Below are 20,390 nucleotides of genomic sequence, written 5' to 3'. Positions count from 1 at the left end.
TCTTAGATGAAATAATTGCAAAGATTCTTCCATGAGTTTTTGAGCTCACAGATGCCTCTCAGTGTGATCTCAGTCAATGTCTCTTGTCCTACATACTCTCTTCAACTTTGTGGCTGGGAAACTGTCTCCACCTCTGTCTCCCTGCCCACAGGCCTTGTGCAATGGTTGTTCCAGACTTTGAGTTGATCTGTGAGATCATGCTGGTGGCAGAAGGATTCATTGAAGCTCGGTTGTTAGCCAGGAAGTTCATTACCCTTTACCAGTTGTGTAAAGAGCTTCTCTCCAAACAGGTAAGACCTTTAGGGAGGCTGATATGAACAAAAGCCCCACCAAGGCCCCGACTCTGGAAAGGCTCTGGGGCCAATGGATTCGAAATTTCTAATGTAGAGAATTACTGTGCCCATAAACATACTACAAGCTCTGAGTGCTTCTGAAATAAAGATAGGTGCTTACTTTTTAGATCAACATTTTTTTTAAAAAAAATTCTTCAACCACAGAACTCCATTTTTCACTAGAATACTTAGCAACGCCTCACAGACATAATTGTCCCCTAAGAAGCATTGAAATGGCTAACAAAAATCCTTGGAGGGAATAGTTTCTACCTGAAGGGCCATGAAATGAAAAGGATGTTGGGAAAAGAGTTAGGTATAGCTAGCCTCCTGCTTCTCACTGCTGTTTGTCCCTCAGTGTAGCCTCTGGCTAAGACAGGCTCCCCTCCCAGGGGAAAAGCACTTTAACAAAATATGTCTAAGCATCTACAAGGTTGATGCCTTGGATGGAGAATTTCTTGGTGGCAAAGGCAGCAATGAAGTTTCCCTGAGCTGTTCCAAGTGAATTTCGCTTCTCTTTGGCGTCTTCTTGCATTGATCACCTTTGCTGTCACGACACAGGCTCTCTCCGCCCTCTGCATTCTGTCCAAGGAGGAGGAAATTCTGTTTTCATCTCATTTCCTGTAGTATTGATTCTCCCTGAAGCCTCATCCCTTGTCTGGGCTGTGCCTGCCTCAGAGCCAGAAAATGCCAGACCAGGATCTGGAACTCTGGGATCAGAATTTTCTAAGTCCTGAATCCTCTCCCAGGCATTTGCCTGGACTCCAAAAATGACCTAGGATATGTGTTATGTATAATTTCGTAACCTGAGCATATGGCGCTCTGCATCCCAGCAACCTGGGTCTCATCTACATAACTTGCCCACAGGATCACTATGACTGGGGCCTGCGGGCCATCAAATCTGTACTCGTGGTGGCAGGATCCCTGAAGCGAGGGGACCCCGACCGACCCGAGGACCAAGTCTTGATGCGCTCCTTGCGAGACTTCAACATCCCCAAGATTGTGACAGATGACATGCCTGTGTTCATGGGCTTGATTGGGGACCTCTTCCCTGCCCTGGATGTCCCCCGAAGGAGAAACCTGGACTTCGAAGCCTTGGTCAGGAAGGCGGTAGTGGACCTAAAGCTCCAGGCTGAGGACAACTTTGTGCTCAAGGTACGTGATGCTTGTCCTCTTGAGCTCTGTCTCTTCATTTTGTTCTCAGACCATGAGTTGTCCCTTCATCCTTAATCCAAAGGGTTTCTTTAGATACACGGAGATTATCCAGTTAGAAGTAGTTTAATCCATTTCAGCCATTCTTTTTGGTTGCTATTTTTTTTTATCAGAGCTTTATAGTTATACACAGTAGTTGGGTTCATCCCGACAAACTCATGCATGCATGGAAATTGATTTCAGTTCACGATCCCACCTTTTCCCCTTTTCATTTTTTTTCTCTCTCATTCTCCCTCCCCTCTCCCCTTCTCCTTCCTCAACTCCACATGACTGCCTTTTGCTTGTCTATTAATTTATATTTGATTGGTTCTTTATATGATCCTATCCTTCCCTCCCCCTTTCTATCAGAGAAAAATGAAGAAAACCCTACCATCTGCATCAAGAGGAAACTGATGGATTTCACAGTAAAGACCTGAAGGAAAAAGCTGGACCTTTAGTACAAATAGAACTAGCTCAGTGGCTGTAGGAGCCAGTGTGCATTTAACGGCTCTTTGTCTGCTACGGGGGCTGCAATTGCAGACGAAGGACCTGTAAAGCCATCTCCCCTTCGTGAATTAGTAAAGAAGGCTCCATCTGAACTGGATCCTCAATTGTGATTAATATGATCTCTATCAAAATCAAACATACTCAGCATCCACCCCTGGAATAAAGAAGCACAGGAGCTCAGGTTTAAGGGTGCAAAGGATGTACTGACTGTGAGACAGGGTGCCATTGCTGAGGGAATTAACTGCGGTAGCATTTTCACTGGGGTTAGAACTCAGTTTTTGAGTTTTGAGGGCTTTGCATACAAAATTCTCCATATTTTGAATGGCCTATCCCCACCCTGTTTTTCCACAGGTCTGTCTTTTTACAGTGTCATGGTGCAGAAGGTAATGTTTTCAGGATGAATAAAATGTCGTGGTAGAAGAAATGCCTGCACATGGAGTATAATTAAAGCTTAGAGTGGGAGGAAACAAGTGCCACCAAGAAGGGCGGGGGTCCTGAAGTTCAAATAGATGTGGACAGATTGTTTTCCTGTGTAATCACATGTGTAAGAAATACGTGAGCACCGTTTTAGAGTTCGAAGGTGGTTTTATATTCTGTATCACATTTGATCCCTCAACACCCCCTAAGGCAGAGGATGCAGATGAAGCATTTTACTTTTCCAAGGTGCTCCACTAAGATATCTCCTGGGAGGGAAAGTGCTCCCCCTGCAGGAACTATGGCTCAGGGGCAGGTCCCTTCTACTCCACTCCAGAAGCTGTTTCTGGTACACAGTAGTTTCACTGGTAGAGATTTAAGCCCCAAATATATATAAATAGAATCAAGGATGAAGTGAAATATCTCCTCCTTACGGCAAGCAGGTGCTTACTTTCATTTATGGGAAAGAGAGCAGAGCATTACCCGGTCCTCTGCAGCTGTGACCGTTTCTGCCAGTTGGCCCCTTCTCCCCCCTCCCTATGTCCCTCCTTCCAAGTTCAGAGTGCAGGTTTTTGAAGTAGAAAAGAGGGTAGGATGGCCTTCAAGGTAGAGAGAAAAGGATCAGCAAAGGGGCATATTGCGGGAAACAGATGGTACAGGCATCAGCAGGAAGTCCAGTGTTGCTAAAGGCAATGGTATTAAGGCAATGGGCGCCAGAGTAGTGGAGAGCAGGACTCAGGCAATAAGACTTAAAGGACAATATGGGACCAGGTCAAGAGCTTTCTGCTAAAGGGTCTAATCCTAAGAGATAGTCTCACCCCAGAGATGGGTTAAAGGTGATAAGGTTCTCAGGATGCCGTGTGCTAAGGATGAGGTCTTAGAATCAGGACAGCCTGTATCTTGCTAGACCTTCTGGGATCTGGTCATGGCACATCCTTCCTCCATATTCTGCATCTTTTTTCCCTTTCAGAGCCTTACCCTTTCTCTCTGTGTACTTAACAGCTGGGTGACATCGTGCTTCCTTCTTTCCTTACATCTTCTTTGTAATAGCTGCTCCCTGATTTTATATTAAAAGGAAAGTAGAGACTCTCCACTTGGAATAGATGATGCCTCTACCCACTTTTTATTTGCACCGTCCGCTTGAATTTGGGGGAAATAATTTCTCAAAGCTGATTGTGAGGCTCTGGTGGGATCCCAGAATCCTTTAAAAGTGGTACTACGTACTACAAATCTTTATTTTTTTTAAGAAAGAGGAATAGACTCGTAGAGTACTAGAAACTTGAAAGGGAGCATTACAATACATTTCTGGAAGAGGGTTAGATCCAATGGAATAGAGGGGGCTGCAGAACACTTCGAAAGGGCTTTGGGGAAAGAGGGGCCAGGAGGCAGCTATTCTGCCAAGCAGAACCCTGGAGAAAGTCTAGGCTTGGAGTTTCAGGAGGGCAGGAATGAGAAAGAGAACCAACATAGCCAGGGGTGGGGGAAGCATCATCAAATCTATTTACCCTATAATTTTGCTACTTGGCTTTCCATACTCTTTTCACATTATCTTCTTTCAATTCCCAATTCCCAAGCAACGCAGGCCATCCACAAACAGGCATTTAACTCAAAGCCAAAAAGAAAAAAAGAAAGTCTTTAAGAAAATTTAATAAAGTTCTTCGAGGGAAACAGAGACTACTATTGGGGTATTGGGTATTCCGAATTAGAGCCCTTCCATTCTGGGGCCCTCAATAGAAGGCCAGTTTCAGCTCAGGCACCCACAGATGAAGGGACAAAGATGAAGGCCAAGGTCTGATAATGTCCACAGAGCTTCTCCTCCATCCTCCTACCCCACACAGAGACCTACATGGAATTGTATGCTTTGAAGGGTTGAATTTTATGGTATGTGAAATATATCTCAAGAAAGGGGCTGAAGTGAAAAAAGGTGGAATTAGGAAGTGATTTTCAATGGATTTATTTTTCATTGGTGCCTATAGTCCTACACAGAAATGGAATTCATTATGATCTGCTCCTTCCTGCACATGGCACAGTGTGGGTACTTTCATTCATCCCTCCTCTGCCCTCTCACTCTCCTTCCTATACTGCTCTCCCATCCCTTTCATGAGATTCTTTCCACCACCCACTTTTTCTTTATTTTATTTTTATGTGGTGCTGAGGATCGAACCCAGTGCCCCGTGCATGCCAGGCGGGCGTGTTACCATTTGAGCCACATCCCCAGCCCACCACCCACTTTTTCTGAATCCCTTATTTCTCTCTAGCTTCTGCATTAGAAGAGAAAACACACAACCTTCAATTTTCTGCTTTTGGCTTCTTACACTTCACATAATTTTCTCCAGTTTCATCCATTTACTATTAAAAGACAAAATTCCTTCTTTATGGCTGACTAAAACTCCATTGTGTATATGGACCACATTTACCTGTCTATCCTGCTCTTTGTTATTTATCCAGAAGAACTAAGACCCACATACTTTAGTAATGCATGCACATTCATGATTACAGCAGCACAATTCATGGTAGTCAAGTTATGAAACCAGCCAAGGTGTCCCTCAGTAGAAAATGATTTGTTGTTGTTGTTGTTGCTGTTGTTTGGCATCAGGGAATGAACCCAGGGATGCTTAACCACCAATCCACATCCCAGCCCTTCTTTTTTAAAAATATTATTTTAGTTGTAGATGGACACAATACCTTTATTACCTTTATTTTATTTGTTTATTTATATGTGGTGCTGAGGATTGAACCCAGGGCCTCACATGTGCAAGGCAAGCGCTCTACCACTGAGCCACCACCTCAGTCCCTCCCCAGCCCTTCTTATGTTTTAATTTGAGATTGAATCTTGCTAAGTTGTTTAGGTCCTCTCTAAATGACTGAAGCTGGCTTCGAACTCCTGATCCTCCTGCCTCAGCCTCCCAAGCTGCATCACAACGCCTGTCAGAAAGTGATTTTAAGTCCTCCTAGTATCAGAGTATGATGCCATTGTTCAGTTGATTGTATTTGGGGAGAAAAAAAGGAGAAACCTGGGTACTTTAGTCAGCGTTTTCACTGTCGTGGCTAAAAATCTGACAGAACAATTTTAGAAAAGAAAAAATTTATTTAGGGGCTCATGGTTTCAGAGGTCTCAGTGCATAGACAGCTGGCTGAATTCCTCGGGGCTCAAGGTGAGTCAGAACATCATGGCAGAGAGTATGGCAGAGGGAAGCGGCTCACATGATGCTCAGGAAGCAGAGAGGGAAACTCTACTCACCAGATGCAAAATATATACCCCAAAGGCACACACCCCCAACTCCTACCTTCTCCAGCCACACTCTATCTGCCTTCAGTTACCACTCAGTCAATCCTGTCAGGGGATTGATTAACTGGTTAGGTTCAGGCTCTCACAACCCAATCATTTCTCCTCTAAGCCTTCTTGCATTGTCTCACACACGAGCTTTCGGGGGACACCTCTTATCCAAACTGTAGCACCTGGGAGTATAACATAGTCTCTACTCAGCAGCAAGAAACCCCACAACCACTACTCTCCCTGTCCTCCTCCTGTTTTTCTTTCTCCTCCTCCTCTTCTCTTCCTCATCTCCCTTTTCCTCTTTTTCCTCCTCTTCTTTGCTTTTCAAAAACCCAATGACCTCAGGTCAACACCATGTTTAAAACCCTCCAAATGTTTTCAATCATACTCAGAATAAAACACCAACTACCAATCCTTGCATGTCTGACCCTGCTTAATCTCATCTTCTACCATCCTCCCATTTTTCCCTTCCCTCCAAGCTTAATGCTCTCACTCTACCTGGTTGGCTTCCCCCTGCTGGTCCTTACATGGTGACTCTTTGTCATTCATGACTTAAGCATCACTCCCTTGAAGATTCTCTTTCCTCATTAGTTTCTGGGAAGATTCTGCATCAAGCCCACTAGCTCGTACTTACGTTTTATTTTGAGATAAGTTCTCTCTCTCTCTCGTTAAGTTGTTTAGGGCCTCACTAAGTTGCTGAGGCTGGCCTTGAACTCACAATTCTCCCGCCTCAGCCTCCTGAGTTGCTAGGATTATAGGTGTGCACCACAACGCCTGGCATCCTAGGAAGAGTAATGCCTTGAGATAGAGAAAAAAAACATTAAAACAAAACCTCAAAACACTGATGCTCTGGGAAGCAAAATGCGAATTAACATCTTAGTCCATTCTTCTGCCACAAGTAAAATTGGCCATCTTGCCTCGAAATAGCCATTTATCTGCTGCCTTCATGTTGAACTGGTTACTGACACTCTAGTCTTATTTCCCTGGCTATACAACTCTAAAATTCTTTCTAACATCAGTATTATTTAAATTCTTAAAGCATGAGTCAACATTTACCATTTTAAAGTATAGAATAAATAATTAAATGCATGGTAGAAACTTTCCATTTTCTCATCACCCTGTGAATATTTGGGTGCATTTTCTACTCCTCTCCTGAGAAAGTTTTATTGTGCAAAATATGAAGAAACCTGATCTACTAAAACATTCAAATATTTTGACTCATGATACACAAGACCATTCATGATATAAAAATCTAGACTTTTCCAATCATCTTTTTTTTTTTTTTTTGAGGGAGGAGGTATTGGGGATTAAACTCAGGGGCACTCAGCCACTGAGCCACATCCCCAGCCCTATTTTGTATTTAGCAGGGTCTCACTGAGTTGCTTAGTGCCTCACTTTTGCTGAGGCTGGCTTTGAACTCACAATCCTCCTGTCTCAGCCTCCCCAGCTGCTGGGATTTCAGGTGTACACCACCGTGCCCAGCCTCATCCTTCATATTTCAACCAATATTTGTTCAGTCCTTGGCATGTGCCAGATTCTCTGTTAAGACACTAAAAGGAGAGAGAGGAAGCCCAGCCCTGTGTACCTTCAGTGAACTGATCAGCAAGTGCTGAGACAGAAGAAATTACTGTGATATCATCAAGTGCTAGGATGCAGGCTGTGGGTCCAGCACACCTACCCCACATGGAAGGCTTCCCACAGGGATTGGCCAGAGGCTGGCAGGAAAAAGGGAAACTTCCAAACAGGAGGCAGAGTACGTTCAAAGGCACAGGGAAGAAAATCATCAATTGAAGAGCTCCAAGTAGTTGTTAGATAGAAAGGGCAGGTTAAGGGATGAGAGATGAGAGTGGAGGCTGACCTGGGTCAGATTGCAAAAGGGCCTTGTAAACCAGTCTCAGGATTTAGGTCTTTGTCACCAGAGGTATGAAGAACCTTTGAAGGGCAGAGGGACAATAGTGACCTGGTTCTGGTAAGTATACTTCTATGACACTGTGAAAAGCTGCACCTGGAGGCCAGGCAGACCAAGAGTCATCTTCAATGCCACTACTCTCCTCCATCCCACTAACCCATCCAACCAACCACGTCAGGCTCTGTCACATTGCAAGACTTTGATGATCTGTTAGGATTAGGGTTAGGGTTACCTCTACTTGAAATATCCCTCCTGGGCATCTTCTAGATAAACTCCTACTCATCCTGGGCCTCCAGCTCAAATGCATCCTCCTTTGGGAATTCTTCCTTGTTCCCATTATTTTCAAAATCAATTGTTCCCTCCTCTCCATTCCCATAGCACCATATAAACACCTCTCTCACTGGGAGCAGCAGCACATGTCTATAATCCCAAAGACTTGGGAGGATGAGGGAAGAGGATCTCAAATTGGAGGCCAGCCTCAGCAATTTAGCCAGAGCCTGTCTCAAAATAAATATATAACAAAGGGCTGCAGATGCATCTCAACACCCCTGAGTTCAATCCCTAGTACCAAAATAAATAAATAGTCACCTTACACCATAATAATTTGTCAACATGATTTTCCTTTTTTAGTTTTTTATTGGTACATTACACAGAATACTGGGATTCTTTATTATATATTTGTACATATTCATACGCTCATAATACTGGGGAACAGAATTGTCAACCTGACTTTCTTCTCCATCAGACTATGAGATTGCAAATCAATCTCCCTCTTCTGGTACACTGTCTAGCACTCCATTGGTGACTAATAATTTCATGACTGCATGAGGAACACATGAATAAATAAATTGTGTTGCCCTTATATCCCAAACTCATTCCAAATACATTTTGGGGGTAAATAATGCTTCCTGTTTTGACTGCAGTTCCCACCTCAGACTGGCTCCCGTGGGCATGTAGTTGAGTGACAAGTTGGTCCCTCAGGTCCATCTTCCTGTCCCCACAGGTGGTCCAGCTGGAGGAGCTGCTGGCAGTGAGGCACTCCGTGTTTGTGGTGGGTGCGGCTGGTACCGGCAAGTCACAGGTGCTGAGGTCCTTGCACAAGACCTATCAGATCATGAAACGTCGCCCTGTCTGGACCGACCTCAACCCCAAAGCGGTCACAAATGATGAACTCTTTGGCATCATCAATCCAGCCACGAGAGAATGGAAGGATGGTAAGAGTGGGTCTCCCGGGGAGAAAGCTCCTGCTATCCTGCAGTCCTTTGGACAGGCTTCAATATCCTGGGGCGAACTGCAGCCGAGAGGGCTTTGAATGATGAGCTTGGGACCACAGGAGATGTGAACACCATTGAAAAGGAGGAGTTTGGGCTGGAAGGGAACCCCAGCTTTTCAGATGTTTTCCCTCCTTGGAGACCTCTTTCAGTGACCTTTTGGAAAGGTCTCCTAAATAAAATAAAGCAGGGCAGGTTTTCAATGGTATTTGAAGATTCTGGAGCCCACAGCAGTATGGATCCCTACACTGCCTGGTGAGTGGGTTTAAGGCGTGGCGAGGTAGGGAAGCCCACGGTTCACTTCCAAAGAAGGGGTGCAGGCTGGCATGCCCCAGGCACACCTCTGCCTCCATCAGAGCCAAACTGTCTGGATGTCTTTCATTTAGGAGCGTCCGTCAAAAGCCTGGAGCAGGGAAATTGTAATGAGCAGCATCTCTAATTTTTATTTCACTGACTGTTAGTGAGGCCTAGCATCTTTTCATTCTCATTGGTCTTCTTGTGTTTTATTTCTCCCTGTTATTTTGAATCAGCGGGTAAGAATTCTTCATATATCAAAGATATTAACTCTCCATCTGTGATTCACACTGCGAATGCCCCCCTCCCCATGGATCATTTGCTCCGTAGACTTTTTATGGCATATTGAGCCATACATTTTTTTTTAAAAAAAAAAAAGGAAAATTATGTCTGTCTAGTCATTTTAGCATCTGGGATTCCTATTTAGTTTATAACTCCTTCTAATTTTCAGCTACAGATGTAGTATCATAAATTTGGTCAATAAGGATTTTTTACATTCACATTTTTTTAATCCATCTGGAATTTATTTTGGGGCTTAGTATGAGGTAGAATAGGAAATGAACTTTATTTTCTTCCAGATGGGTAATTGATTGTGCCAGTATCAGTATCATTGATTAAATAAACCATCCTTTCCCTCTGAATTTAAACGCCAGCTTGTCATTTATTAAATTCTAGGTGCTGAGTTCTGATTCTGGGCTTTCTGTTGTGTTCCACTCCCCTACTTATCTAATCCTGTACTAATATCAGTCTATTTTAGTAACAATCATTTGATAGCATATTTTAATACCTGATAAGATTAGTTCTTCCATATTCTTCAATAGTCTTATAATTTTGTTGGATAGTCTTAGGCACTCCCTTTTCCATATTATATTTAAGTTCAATAATATAATTCCACATTTTAAATTTTGTTGGGATTATGACTAAAATTTTTATTAAATGTATTCATTTACGTTGGTGAAATTAACAAAGATATAATAATCACAATTCTATAGTCGCTGAATAAGATATCTGTAGAGTAAATGGCATATAGGCTTGTAAAGTTTTTAGGAAAAACTTGATAAAAATAAAATATGGTGGGTTATTTTAATATATTCTTTTCAAAATTAGAAAATTCCAGGAGACAGAAAAATAAGTATATATAGAAAGGAATTTGTAAATACATCATCAAGCTCAATATAACACATAGTCACAGAACTCTGCATCCTATAAATAGAAAATACTTTTTCTTAGTTGGTTCATGGAACATTTCCAAAAATTAAAAATTTTGTTGGCTTCAGAGGAAGCTATATTTAATTAAAAAGCATCAATTTATAGGCCACATTCTCTGATATTGCAACAGGATTAAAAACAACTAACAAGAAAATTATCCAGACTAATTTTACTACTTCCAAATCAAGAAATGTTCTCTACCTCTGGATCCAAAACAAAATTAAATTCCCAAGCCTCTCAGAATTAATAAAAAGAATACTTTATATGAAATCCATGGAATACCTCTAAACCCTATAAGGAAAAATTTTATCATGGAAGGTAGGCTAGAAATAAAGGAAGTTAGAATCTATATTAAGCAATTGCTCAAACTAAACTTGAAGAAAATGAGTGAAAGAAAATTAAGAAAGATAAAATCTGAAATTAGTCTGAACAGATGCAAAACAAATCATAGAGAAGATAAATACAAACATTTTTACATAAAGAACAATACGTTCATTGTGTACATAATGGGGAAATGGGTAAATACTTATATATGATTAGGAATTAGAAAGGATATATAATAGTAAATATAAACAAGATTAGCGTATTTAAGTAGATGACACATATTTGAAAAACTAGAAGAAATATAAGATCACCTAGCAAAATATAAATTAACAACATATATTCAACAACAAGTAGAAAAATTGAGTAACCTAATTTAAACAAAATATACAGAAAGTAAAAGAACAAAAACAAGTAATTTCAAAAATCATAAAAAGGATAGCTCTGAATTAGTTCATTTTATGGAGCTCAAATAATCTTTTTTTTTATATATACATATTTTTTTAAAGAGAGAGAATTTATATATATATATATATATATATATATATATATATATATATATATTAGTTTTCAGCGGACACAACATCTTTATTTTATTTGTATGTGGTGCTGAGGATTGAACCCAGCACCCCATGCATGCCAGGTGAGAGCGCTACTGCTTGAGCCACATACCCAGCCCCCGAATAATCTTTAAGTCAACTTGCATGTGGAACAACAAAAACATAATAATAAAAGTTCAGTTTTACTCATTGATATAGATTAATTTAGATGCAAACATTCTAAATAAAATATCAGTAAATAGAATCCAACAGAATCTCAAAAGAATAATACAGCTGTAATAGTGTATCAATTTACAAAATCAATAAATAGAAGGGAAACTAATTGCCTACAGGAAGGGGCTAAGGAGAAAGAAGAGAAGAGGAGAATGCATAGTACTAGGGATTGAAATGGAGAAAACTATGTTATATGCATTTATGGATAGGTCAAAATGAACCTCACTGTTATGGATAATTGTAATGCACTAAAATTTTTTAAAAAGGAAAAAATTTCATTTTATATTTCATGAGTCAAATAGGTACAAATAAAATATCCAAGAACCAGAAAAACTTTGCACTTATTAATTCTATGTGTTCTTGCCTATGGCAGAATTAGAATAAAAATTAACTACTATTAAAAAAGAATGACACAATTTAGTAAAGTAGAATCTATTCCAGGAATATAAGGATAGATCAATTATTTTTTTAAGCATTAGCAAAATGCATTGACATGTTAAAGGAGAAAATTATTTGATGAACCGATAGATACTGAAAACCCAAAGCCATTACTGAAAGTTCTAAACAAAATAGGAATAGAAAGATATCTCTTAAATGTGGTACCTAAAGTGAAGAGGAAAATGAAATCACTCTGAATAATGATACACTAAAGTCATCCATTAAAATCAGAAACAAGTTATTGAGGCCTATTATCAACATTATTATTCAGCATTGTCTGCTGATATTCTAGAAAATGCAGTAAGACAAGAAAAGGGTCACATCAGTTACACTTCATTGCTTTACATATTGATATACTCATGTCTGTTGTATTCTGCTGCCTTTCCTATCCTCTACTATCCCCCCTCCCCTCCCCTCCCCTCCCCTCTTCTCTCTCTACCCCCACTACTGTAATTCATTCCTCCCCCTTGTACTGTTTTTCCCTTTCCCCTCACTTCCTCTTGTATGTAATTTTGTATAACCCTGAGGGGTAAAATGGGAGTTCATAACCTGCTTGAATCAAAATGTGAAATATGATATATCAAGAACTATGTAGGGCTGGAGATGTGGCTCAGCGGTAGCGCGCTCGCCTGGCATGCGTGCGGCCCGGGTTGGATCCTCAGCACCACATACCAACAAAGATGTTGTGTCCGCCAAGAACTAAAAAATAAATATTAAAAAAAAAAAAATTCTCTCTCTCTCTCTCTCTCTCTCTCTCTCTCTCTCCTCTCTCACTCTCTCTTTAAAAAAAAAAAAAAGAAAAGAACTATGTAATGTTTTGAACAACCAACATTAAAAAAAAATAAATAAATAAAAATGAAAAAAAAAAAGAAAAGGGAATATATGGCATAAATTAGAAGAAAGGAGAAACATTATTGTTTTGCTCATTCTGCAACTTTTATGCTTAGAAAACCCACAGGACATTACTGAAAAAAAGTCACTAGATTTAATAAGAAAATTTATTAATGTTAACCAAACATAAAATAAATATGCAAACTTTCATAGCTTATCTCTATCCTCTATACAAGCAATATCCACTAAGCATGGAAATATAGGGGGAGAAAATTTCATTCACAATAACAATCAAAAAGATGATATATTTAGGAATATCCTTCACTAAAGAGGTATACTTAAAAAGTGATAAAATTTCTGGGCATTGTGGCAGGCACCTATAATCCCAGTGACTAGGAGACTGAGGTAGGAGGATTACAAATTCAAAGCCAGCCTCAGCAACTTAGCAAGACTCTGTCTCAAAATATTTTATGGTGGACATAAAACAATAACTGAATAAATGAAGAAAAAAATGCAAACTGTATTATTGAGTGGGAAAGTTTAATATCATAAAATCAATTCAATCTAAGTTAGTGTTTAAATTTCATGTAATGACAATATGAATCAGGGGAGAAGCCCAAGTCCTGTCTTGGGCAAGATTTACCAGGGCTGCAATTATGAAGGGTGAAAATTTCACCTAATCAAGTTAAATGTTATTCTGACCTGTTTCAGTCACTTGCTGAAATGATTCACAGGAAGTTACCCTGAGACCCAGAGAGAGCGCACCTCTGGTGTGGTCAAAGAGAAATTTTCGGTAGAGCAAGACACAGAGCCTCATCTGATCTACTGGTTCTATTTACCCCTCCTTTTGAGTGCTAATGGGGCAAAGCTTTGTTAAGACAAAGATGATTGATGTCGAATGGAAAATAAGTTACCAGTGCTTCCTTTTAGGGTTGTTCTCTTCCATCATGCGGGAGCTCGCCAATATCTCCCATGAGGGACCTAAGTGGATTTTACTGGATGGTGACATAGATCCAATGTGGATTGAGTCTCTGAATACTGTTATGGATGACAACAAGGTATCAAAGCAAGCGGGGAGGGAAATCCCCATGTCATCCCCAACCATCAATGCAGCCAGTGCTCCATGCCGCAGGTGCACTTGGAAATCTAGATGCCTCACAGTGGCTGGCCCAGGGATTGCAGCTGTTGCTGGTGTCTTCTGCAGACATCTCAGGACTGACTGATTCTGTTCCCACCTTGAACTGCTTCAAGGGCCCAATTTTGGGATGGTGTTCTGTTTCCTTCAGAAACTTGTGACTGCAGATTCATTTGACATTCAGAGCGGAAAGAAATCATAAATCATCTATTCAAGTCTTTTTTTTCTTCCTCATACTTTTCCTTTTCTAAAAATCAGAAAATGATGGATCAGAAACATTCTGAGCCCGTCAAACTCCCTCCATAGCGGTAAATATCTATCCATTGTGAGCCTGCGTTATTTTTTCATAAAACAATGAAAGCTAACTGAACGGCCTGTAAAACGTCTGTTAAGCTGGTAGCTAGACACGTTCAGAAAGCCCATCCACACTGGAAGTGTTCAGATGGCTGCAACATTCACAGAACCATTAGAATAAATGCACACCCTCCCAGTGAGACTACTTAAGAAGGAAGTGCAGAAACTTGAAACTGAAGCTCTTTTCTTTTAATAGTTTTATTATTCCAGAATGGTCTCGTTCACTCAAATTATTGGCACCGATTTACACTGTTTAAATAACTTTTTTCCCTGATTCAACAGACACACACACACAGAGGATAGAGGGGAAGGAGTGGAGGGGAGATAGGAAGAGAGAAAGAGAGTTACTGTAGAAAATTTAGAAAGTACTTACAATCAAAAAGAAGAAAATAGTCATCTTGACTTTGTTTTATGTTACTTTCACAGAATACTGGAGACTGGGAATTTTATAAAGAAAAGATATTTATTTGTCTCAGTTCTGGAGACTAGAAAGTCCAAGATCCAGGGCCCAGGGCCTTTTTGCTGTGCTCATCCCATGGTAGAGGGGGAAGGGCAAGAAAGCATGCACAAGAGAGCAGAGACTTGAACTGCAGCCTCAAGCCCTTTTAAAATTAGCATTGGTCCATTTATGAAGGCGGATGCCTTTTCGTCTCGTCACCTCTGAAGGCCTTACTTCTCAATGCAATTGCATTAGGAATTAAGCTTCCAATACATGCTTTCCAGGGAAACTATTCAAACCATAGAACATCCATAACCCAATCAATAATATTCCACCAAGCCAGGCGAGGTAGCACATACTTTTATTCCCAAGGGCTCGGGAGGCTGAGGCAGGAGGAGCACAAATTCAAACCCAGCTTCAGTAAAAGAGAGGTGCTATGCAACTCAGTGAGAGCCTGTCTCTAAATAAAATACCAAATAGGGCTGGGGATGTGGCTCAGTGGCTGAGTGCCTCTGAGTTCAATCCCCAGTACCCACACCAATAATAATAATAATAATAACCCACCAAATCCTCACCAGCTGGCAGTGTGTCCTAATACCTCCCTGATGGGATATCCCTCCTGTGGTTTCCAGGTGCTGACCCTGGCAAGCAATGAGAGGATTCCTCTTAACCCCACAATGCGGCTCCTCTTTGAGATCAGCCACCTGCGCACGGCCACTCCAGCAACCGTCTCCAGAGCAGGTATGGCCCTGCGGGTAAAGCTGCTCAACTGAGATGGGTACTTTGAGCTGGAAAATGGGTTTTTCTGGCTCTAAAGGAAGTCAGAAACCTGCTCATCCAAAACTCCAGCCTAGTTCTCAGGACTCATCCACATTCACAAAGGGAAATGGGCACTATAAGACCAGAGTCAGTGGTTTTGTTTATTCAGAAATGTGGCAATGGGAAGGGAAATAGCCTGCAAGCCGGAAAAATGTCCGCTGCACAGAAGTGTCTCAAATTAGGCTACTTTGAGGCTCATTCTAGCCTCCATGTCAAATCATCATTTCTCATTAAGTCCTCATGGAAAATAGCAACATTACCTTCATTTTCCTGTATCTCTGCTAACTAAATTCATTAGCAGAGCCTAGAGGTTAAAAGAACTGATTTGGGGAAATAATCAAATTTAAAGAAATAGAAAGGTAATTGACAGGCCCTGGGCAGGAGGGCACAAGGGAGATTTTGCTGAATGGGTACAAAGTTTCAGTTATGCAGGGTGAAGACATTTTGGAAGTAATGGATACATTTATTAACTTAATTGTGGTGATGGTTTCACAGGTGGATTTGGGTGTCCCAAATTCATCAAAATAGTTTGCATTAAATATGTACAGTGTTTATTTATTTATTTGTTCTAATCAGTTATATATGACAGCAGAATGCTCTTCAATTCATTGTACACAAATGGAGCAGAATCTTTCACTTCTCTGGTTGTGCCCAAAATAGAGTCATGCCATTTATTCAATCATACATGTACCTAGAGTAATGATGAATGTCTCATGCCACCATCTTTCCTACCCCCATAACCCCTATTCCCCCTCCTCTTTGCCCCCATCCAAAGTTCCTCCACTCATCCCATGCCCCCTCCCCATTATAGATTAGCATCCACTTATCAGAGAAAACATTCGGCCTTTGGTTTGGGGGGATTGGCTTACTTCAGTGTACAGTGTTTTGTATATCAGTTATGCCTAAATAAAGTTGATAAAATAGTTCATCAAATAATAATAAAATACAAACTCATAACGTTTTGATCTCTACCTCAATATCAGGATCCCCTTTAAGAACCTGGATTAAGGCTGGGAACACAGGTCAGGAGAGTTCTCTCCCACTCTGTTTTAGTTACCTACTGTCACAGTAACAAGTGTAATAAATCACCATAAACTTGGTGGCTTTCAAACCAGCAGAAATTTATTCTCTCACCTTTCTGCAAGTCAGATATCCAGAATCAAGGTCATTGAGGCTGCACTTCCTCCAAAGGCTGTAGAAGAGTGCCCCCTTGTTTCTTTCATCCACCTTCCATTGTCCTTGGCTTATGTCCCCCATAACTCCAAACCTCTGCCTTCCTCATCTGTATTCATCTCTCCTCTTTTATCTCGTATAAAGACACTTGTAAATGTCCCATCCAGACAATCCAGTGTAACTTCATCACAAGACCTTTGGCTTAATTACATCTATCTGCAAAGACTCCTTTCCCAAATAAATTCACGGTAACAGGTTCCAATGGTTAGGATGTGGTCATATCTTTTAGGAGACCATTATTCAATCCACTGCACTCTCCCACATTATGACAAGTTTTGCTGATCAGTCACAGTTTTCTTTCTTCCCAAGCCTTGACTTGTGGTCTTGGGGTTCTTCTCAACCCAGCTCTTCCTTCATCTGTCATGGATCAGTTGTCCTTGATCCTCAATAGTAAACACATGTGCCCTCTCTGACCAAGGCCAGGTCTCTGTTCTTTTCCTTGGGGAAAGCATACTTTGACCTGTATGGAATCCTCCGTGCCCAGCATTCTCTTTCCTCCCAGGGATCCTCTACATCAACCCAGCAGACCTGGGATGGAATCCTGCAGTGAGCAGTTGGATTGACCAGAGGGAAATCCAGACAGAGAGAGCCAACCTAACCATTCTGTTTGACAAGTATCTTCCAACCTGTCTGGACACACTCAGAACCAGGTAAGCCCAGAAACAAAGGTAGCCCATGAGCCCAGCCACAGAGAATCCTTGGCTCACAGCTGATGCCCTGCTGATGTTCTGTCCTGATCCCAAAGTCAGAACCCCCCAGGCACAGCAGATGGCAGAGGGGAACACACATTAGGATGGCCACGGAATGCCTATGGTCAGTTCAGGCAAGAGGAGAGGTGACTGAAGAGAAGGAAGGTTTAAAGTGCCTTTCGTAAGTGCCACACTGGTGTGTATGTACGTGAAGGAGGCAGGTGGCTGTGAGATCAGATGGTAGTCCTGAGACTCAAATCCTTCTGCTCACAAGGAAAGCACCTGTCTCTCCTACAAATGATTCTACAGGCCCAGAAGTGAAGATGACGCTGTCAGGGACACATGGGGCCCGCTTTCTGTTTCTGATTCTGGGTATTCACAGTTCAGGAATTGGGTATAGTTTATCATTTGACCTGTCCTTCTCCACTGAAAACTGGAAGGTCACTTCTGCTCTTATGGTTTTGCAAAAGTAAAAGCAACAAACCCTGATCACCTGTGCGAGTCAGCTCTCCATCACTATCAGGTCATACCCAAAGGACTTAAAATCAGCTACTACAATGACGCAGCCACGTCCATGTTTATAGCATCTCAATTCACAATAGCCAAACTATGGAACCAACCAAGGTGTCCTTCAATAGATGAATGGATAAAGAAAAATGTGTGGTATATATATTCAATGGAATAATTCTCTGCTTTAAAGAGGAATGAAATTATGGCATTTGCCAGTAAATGGTTGGAATTGGAAAATATCATGCTAAAGCAAAATAAGCCAATCCCCAAACACCAAAGGCTGAATGAATGTCTTCTCTAATATGCAGATGCTAATTCAAAATAAGATGGGGGACACTAGAGAAGAATAGTGTTACCTTAGATTAGGTGGAGAGAAGTGACAGGAGGGGAGGGGATATAAGGATAGGAAAGTTAGTAGAATAAAACAGACATTATTACATTATGTATATATATGACTGCATGACCAAAATGATTCTGCAACATGTACACTAAGAAAAATGAGAAATTATGTCCCATCTATGCATAATAGATCAAAGTGCATAAATGCATTCTACTGTCATGTATAACTGATTAAAATACATTTAAAAATATTGAATTTACCCAAAAAAACCTGAAATAATCAACTTATAAAGAGAAAAGGTTTGGTAGGACAGTAAAGGGGGGAAAGTAGTCAAAGAGGATAACAAATCAGGTTTAGTAACATCAATAAATAAATATGGCTAGAAGAACAAACCATATCTCAATAATAACCCTAAATGTTAATGGCTTAAACTCACCAATCAAGAGACACAGGCTAGCAGAATGGATCACAAAACAAGACCCAACAATATGCTGCCTACAGGAGACGCATCTGATAGGAAAAGATATTCATAGACTGAAGGTGAAAGGTTGGGAAAAATCATACCACTCATATGGACTGCGGAAACAAGCAGGAGTGGCCATACTCATATCTAATAAAATAGATTTCAAGCCAAAGTTAATCAAAAGGGATAAAGAAGGACACGTCATACTGCTCAAGGGAACCATACACCAACAAGACATAACAATCATAAATATATATGCCCCAAATAATGGCACAGCTGTGTTCATCAAGCAAACTCTTCTCAAGTTTAAGAGTCTAATAGACCACCATACAATAATCATGGGAGACTTCAACACACCTCTCTCACCACTGGACAGATCTTCCAAACAAAAGTTAAATAAGGAAACTATAGAACTCAATAACACAATTAACAACCTAGACTTAATTGACATATATAGACTATACCACCCAACATCAAGTAGTTACACTTTTTTCTCAGCAGCACATGGAACCTTCTCAAAAATAGACCATATATTATGTCACAGGGCAACTCTTAGACAATATAAAGGGGTAGAGATAACACCATGCATCTTATCTGATCACAATGGAATGAAACTGAAATTCAATGATAAAAGTAGGAAGGAAAAATCAAGCATCACTTGGAGAATGAACAATAGGTTGCTGAATGATCAATGGGTTTTAGAAGACATCAAGGAGGAAATTAAAAACTTCCTAGAGTTAAATGAAAACACAGACACAACATATCGGAATCTATGGGACACATTGAAAGCAGTTCTAAGAGGAAAATTCATTGCTTGGAGTTCATTCCTCAAAAAAAGAAAAAACCAACAAATAAATGATCTCATACTTCATCTCAAAATCCTAGAAAAAGAAGAGCAAAACAACAGCAAAAGAAGTAGAAGGCAAGAAATAATTAAAATCAGAGCTGAAATTAATGAAATTGAAACAAAAGAAACAATTGAAAAAATTGACAAAACTAAAAGTTGGTTCTTTGAAAAAATAAATAAAATTGACAGACCCTTAGCCATGCTAACGAAGAGAAGAAGAGAGAGAACCCAAATTACTAGCATACGGGATGAAAAAGGCAATATCACAACAGATTCTTCAGAAATACAGAAGATAATCAGAAATTATTTTGAATCCTTATACTCCAATAAAATAGAAGATAGTGAAGGCATAGATAAATTCCTTAAGTCTTATGATCTGCCCAGATTGAGTCAGGAGGATATAGACAACCTAAACAGACCAATAACAATAGAGGAAATAGAAGAAACCATCAAAAGATTACCAACTAAGAAAAGCCCAGGACCGGATGGGTATACAGCAGAGTTTTACAAAACCTTTAAAGAGGAACTAACACCAATACTTTTCAAGCTATTTTAGGAAATAGAAAAAGAGGGAGAACTTCCAAATTCATTCTACGAGGCCAATATCACCCTGATTCCGAAACCAGACAAAGACACTTCAAAGAAAGAAAACTACGGACCAATATCTCTAATGAACCTTGATGCAAAAATCCTCAATAAAATTCTGGCGAATCGGATTCAAATACATATCAAAAAAATTATACACCATGATCAAGTAGGATTCATCCCTGGTATGCAAGGTTGGTTCAATATACGGA

The 20,390-nt window shown here is 40.4% G+C and overlaps 1 protein-coding gene across 1 annotated transcript in view; it reads left to right on the top strand.

Moving 5' to 3' along the window:
- The window catches only part of Dnah9 (dynein axonemal heavy chain 9), a 340,627-nt gene that overhangs the window by 132,127 nt on the left and 188,110 nt on the right, over positions 1 to 20,390 (top strand). The window contains exons 30-35 of the mRNA XM_026390513.2: positions 152 to 290; positions 1,197 to 1,484; positions 8,631 to 8,841; positions 13,695 to 13,822; positions 15,325 to 15,433; positions 17,247 to 17,394. Of these exons, the coding sequence (XP_026246298.2) occupies positions 152 to 290; positions 1,197 to 1,484; positions 8,631 to 8,841; positions 13,695 to 13,822; positions 15,325 to 15,433; positions 17,247 to 17,394 (1,023 nt within the window). The remainder of the gene's footprint in view (positions 1 to 151; positions 291 to 1,196; positions 1,485 to 8,630; positions 8,842 to 13,694; positions 13,823 to 15,324; positions 15,434 to 17,246; positions 17,395 to 20,390) is intronic.

This window comes from Urocitellus parryii, chromosome 7 (genome assembly GCF_045843805.1).
Source record: "Urocitellus parryii isolate mUroPar1 chromosome 7, mUroPar1.hap1, whole genome shotgun sequence".
Taxonomy (NCBI): Eukaryota; Metazoa; Chordata; class Mammalia; order Rodentia; family Sciuridae; genus Urocitellus; species Urocitellus parryii.
Note: the sequence above shows the minus strand (reverse complement) of the source record. Positions and strands in the feature narration are given on the sequence as shown.